The sequence below is a fragment of the Chaetura pelagica genome, unplaced genomic scaffold (genome assembly GCF_000747805.2).
Source record: "Chaetura pelagica isolate M959 unplaced genomic scaffold, ChaPel_1.0 scaffold595, whole genome shotgun sequence".
Taxonomy (NCBI): domain Eukaryota; kingdom Metazoa; phylum Chordata; class Aves; order Apodiformes; family Apodidae; genus Chaetura; species Chaetura pelagica.
In genome coordinates, this window is record NW_009953221.1 from 189,371 (window position 1) to 194,636 (window position 5,266).

Consider the following 5,266-nt stretch of genomic DNA (forward strand, 5'->3'; position numbering starts at 1 on the left):
TTCAATGTCTTGAAGATACAAGGCAGGATTCTGTACTGATGGAAATTAAAAGACTTGCAACTCTTAAATGTCAAGCACTGTTATTATAAAAGAAGAATTTTCAACACCAACCTTGGGTCTGATGTTGCTGCATTCACCCAGTAAACCCTTGCAGTTCTTATGGACATTCACTGCACAATCTGAAACACAGAAAAAAGTCTTCAATTATTCTTGTCATTCCCATCTAGGGAAAGGAAGAGTGACACATAAAAGGTCTTAATTTTGGAAGTGATGCAGAGTAAGCTCAGGTGTGTCAGTGAGCATCCTTGATGTGCATGCTCTGTTCTTGATTTTTGCACCAAATACTCAAGCTTTTTCAGTAAGACTCAATCCCTGATAATGCAGTTCACACGTGCAAGCACACAGAGACACTGTCGAACACACGGACAATGTTCCTGCCTCACCTCCCCTGCTCTCCTCCTCTTTGCAAAGGTTATTTCCACCTCTCTTGATTCAAAATTGATGCAATTCAAGAAGGCAGCAATTTATTTTTACTTCACAGAAAAAGCTGCCTTTCTGCACAGAGCATTAGTAGGAGCTGAAGTAACTACAGGAAAGTTCAAAACACACCATAAAACCATCAGTTTTACCACCATCAGAGCATCACCCCTTTTCTAGCTTCACAAAGGAACAGTTTCCAGATAAAGGAACTAAATAAAACCATTAATAGTATAATAAAATCCAATCTCTTTTTTTTCCTTAAAATAAATACTGCTTGAGAAAACAGGATTAAAACTGTGTGAAATATTTTCTGCAGTCTTTCTGCCCACCTATAAAATAAGATGCTTCATCAAAAGCAGAACAACACCAGCAATTCAGACACTAAAGGAAAACGGGTTTTTTTCTTCCCATATAATTCAGGCATGCCTGCTAAAGAGAAATAGGACAAAACTGGGAAGATGAACACTGTATCTGCTAGAGAAAAGCCTGTTTATGTTTAAAGCACAGAGGAAAAACTATTTAAGGTCTCTTCATCCAAACAGAACTATCACAAAGACGCCAAGACTGGTGATCTGCTTTAAGGCTTCTGGCTAATGGGGAGAAATACTCACTTCCATAAAGACAGTAAATCTCTGAGAAGGGGAAGAAAATGCTTACTTGCCCTAAACACAAATAAATTACTAAAACTATAAAAATAGGAGTGAAAGACTGAGTGCACAGGTCTGGAAAATGCTTAGATGTTATGCAACTTGTACAAGGGTGGGAAATAAGAGCAGAACACTGTGCTTTGAGTGCCTGCAACACACAAAAGGTCCACAAAAACAATCACCTCCCATAACCTCTCTCTTCTTTGTGACATTTCTACCAATACTGCACCCCATGCAACAAAACAAAAGGCACTATTTCTACTCTCAAATGTACGTGCCTCTGCAAATATATGATAAAATCTATCAAAATTATTCACTTGCTAAAACTATGTTGAGGGTAACAAACGTATCAGCCACTTGGGCATTGATAAGGCCTCCACTTATGACCAGAAAATGAAAAGCTTGTTAACAGAAATGCCACAACAACAAACAACTCGTTGACAATGGAAACTCCTTTCCTCCCGAGACAAAGGAGCAAACTGTAGGACAAAAATCACCACACAAAAGGAAACAGGGAAAAAAATTTCTCCATGAGGTCAAGCTGGGTTGGCCTGGGGTCTGGTTTACAGACAGGGAACCTTCCTACAACCACTACCCTCCCTGAGACATCACCTCCCCTCTTCAAATCTACTTCATTCATCCAGCATTATGTCATAAAGTCATCTATAAGCACTTTATCAAACTTTAACTAGACATTCATGTTCCCCAGTGTTTACATATCCTCAGTGATTACATTTGATAATTCTTTTCCTATTAATGGTCAGTAGCACCAATTCTACCTCAAAAGCCTGGGCACCTTGTTAGGCTGACTGTAAAAGGGATATCAGCTTAAAAATGTATTTCAATTTTAAAATCATGCACTTGTTCTGTTCAAGATAACAGCTTCTATCACTCTCAGTAGGTATTTTTCACTTAATCAGCTGACATATCTAATGGTGCTATGCATTAGTTTCCTCTGCTGCTGAAAGGTTCTTTACACAACAGGAGAGAACATACTAGAAAACAGGGAAAAGCAACAGAAAAGCCTCAGAAAAGCTGCAGCTGAATCTAAGGACTTGATTCCCTAAAAGCCTATTTGAAATGCAATTAACTTGATTATTTCCAAGTGGCATTATTGCTGCCCGTGTGAGAGAAGAGAATTTTGAAAACTGACAGAAGAATCAGACTGTTTTGTAACCATTCTTCATTCACCAAATATGCTCCAGCTTCCCCTGCTCAACATGCTTTTGCAGACAGTGCTGATCAAGGAGACTCATTAGGGCCCAGAACAAGCACAAATTCTAGTCAACTTGATTTCTTTTTTCTGCATGTCAGATCAGTCTACCTTCTTTATTCTTCTGGACAGCTTCTCTGAACAGGGTATTAGAGAACTGCAGGGGTCAAGAAAACTAAGAATGAGGGACAGAGGAGAGTGAAGGAGTGACAGGAACCTGCACAGGTTGAGACTGGTATTTAAGAGCAGAGACACCTATAGAGGGTTGTTAGAGGTGCATGGAAATAATAGGTATCTACCCTTAGGAAACAGAGAGGCATCCCAAGAAAAGAAGCTTTGAGAAAAAGCTCTTTTAAAAAGAAGTTTTGATAAGGGATTCCTGAGAAAGACAGAGCTACAGATTCCAAGGACTGCCAGCCAGGCTCTTCCCTGCCCCATCTTCTCGTCCCTCCATCACTCGCTGCAACTGCAAGATTAATTTTTCCCAAAATGGATCCTTTAAAGGATTTCATTTCAACAGAGACTATGCAGAAGGGCTGTAGCTCTGGCTGGTGCTGAGACCAGCAGTTAAAGTGCCCACACACCTGGGAGGTACATGGATTTGGGTGGTTACCTCCACTGGATGGGGACAGGACCCCTGCTGCTAGAGCTAAAGGTACAATCAGCACCACACATGGCAACAAAGCAAAGCCACCATGGTTGTTTTTGGGCTTAAATCAAAGGTTTTGGAATTAAGGCTGTGAATTTTGGGAGCACATTATCCCACATCAGTTTACTACTTGCTGCTGCCAGTGATGTCCTATTGCTCATGGACAGACTAACTGAAACAAGGGCCTAATCCAGCAAAGATATTTCAGACCAAGAGGCTCACAAACACCATAAAAGATCCTGTTCTCACTTGAGGGTAATAAAATTAATACCTGGTATAATAAAAAAAACAACAAGCCACTTCCCTTCCTAATGAGATGCTTTCCCAAAGGTTCACAGGAACCAATTTACAACTTAAGAGCATTTTATTGGATGAGACATTACAATGCCCAAAAGCCTAACACTGATTCACAGTGTGCAAGAGGGCAATGAACCCAGCTGAAAAAGGGCAGGTGAATACATTTTCTCCCCCAGCTGGAATAGCTTCCACTGGATCACACACTGGCAATGGCCTATAAATGTCTTCCAGAATTGGATTCCAGGACAAATCTATGACTCACCAAATATTATGAGTATGATGACCCTGACCTTTGGTCTGGAACCATACTGCCCAATCAAATAACTCTTAAAATGCCATTTGCAAAGAACTACAACTAACAGACAGATATGCTGTGATTAATCTGAAATTGAACTACTGACTTCTTTTTTTTTCCTCAAGCCTTTTCTTTTCTGAATCACAGACTTAAAAAAAACTTTAGAACTGCTAAACTCAGGCAGGGGCACCTTTTAACATTTATGCTAATGATACAAGTTCAAGGACTATTTTAATGCTAAGAATCTATTTACTACCTATTAGATATAAGCAGCAGACAAGAACCATGGACAAGTTAGTTTTCTTGTGAAATTAATAATTTTCCTGTTTTCAGATGTCCAAAGCTTCAGGGATTAAAGAGGATCCCTTGTCTCTTCTCCTTACCCTACACCATACAAGGTAATTCCTCTCTCTCAAACCAACAAAGAAAACAACTTGCATATGAATGATTAATACAGAATATAAAACCTTAATTTATACATAGAGCCACACAACATTTCAAACAATAGCAGCATTCCAGAAAGAGCAGAGTGGCTTTGTGATAAATCTCCTCAGGAAAGAGGAGGAGCTTCAGTGGAACACGAAGAAGTTTCTGTATTAGGTAAATCCAGGTCATGTATCTTCAGGAACTCAGAGCAGATTTAACTTTGTCCTAGTGGCTTTGGTGATTACTTGTTTTGCTAACTCACCTAATTACTCAGAGGTAAAAACCAAGAACTGGAAGGGGTGCAGGGGGATGAGATACTTGACATTGTGGAGCAGAGACAGTCCACGCAAAAGACCAACACCACTAAATAATCAAGTTTCAGCCTCCTTGTTAAAGCATTCCTCTTTGTCTTTTTTTTAAAAAAACCCAACCTATAATTACTTTATCCCTGTATCTCGTTTTATTGTCAAAATATCAGATAAGTGGAACGGGGGGGTGGGGTTGTGTCGTTCCCAGCTGCAAGTTCTGGTAGCCTCGGGGTTTTCTTTAAGCACAGAAACCCAAACCAGAACAAATGAGCAGCTGATGTTTCTGTTTTTTAAAGAATGCAAAGCGAAATCAGCACACTCTCCTAAAAGAAACACGAGTACCTTTGCAATTCTCTCACGCTGGGCCCTTCCCCCACCCTAGGGGAACGCTACAGAACTGAAGCAGCAACTATGACAATCATAACAGGTATTTAAAATATTTCACAGGTAAACATCAGGTGGGACGACAACACGGAGCGTCTGATGGCTCCACGTTTAAGACCTTTTTATGCACAACCTCGGACCTCCTCTCCCTGCTGTAGCCCCAGCACTAGGTGTGCAGAGCAAGGGAGCAGGGGAGGTGCAGGATTTCAGGAGCACAGGGATGCTCAGACTCCCAACTGTGGCACAAACCGAACCAGTTCCACACCAGGCTCCATCCACTCGCCTGCCAGGCGCGCAGCTTCACCTTCTGTTTCACCCCCTCCAAGCGCTCTCTGAGGCAACGACTCGGCCCTCCACAACCTACGTCCCGTCCCCCAGATTAAACCTTGAGCTGCCAACGTCGGGAGGACGATAAACCCTGAGGGATTTGTCACGGAAGAGACGATCAACCCGCTGCCCAAACTCAGCCGAGGAGGCCCGGCGTCGGGTCCCTGCCCTGTGGGACGTTGTTAGACGGCAGCGGCCGGCGGGCAGGCTCCCCTTGCAAACCCTGACACCCCCTCACAG

General features: G+C 41.9%; 1 protein-coding gene across 1 annotated transcript in view; it reads right to left on the reverse strand.

The window, feature by feature from the left end:
- Nucleotides 1-5,266, reverse strand: part of ARHGEF18 (Rho/Rac guanine nucleotide exchange factor (GEF) 18) — a 46,161-nt gene that overhangs the window by 20,367 nt on the left and 20,528 nt on the right. The window contains exon 11 of the mRNA XM_009997793.1: nt 106-179. Within this exon, the coding sequence (XP_009996095.1) occupies nt 106-179 (74 nt within the window). The remainder of the gene's footprint in view (nt 1-105; nt 180-5,266) is intronic.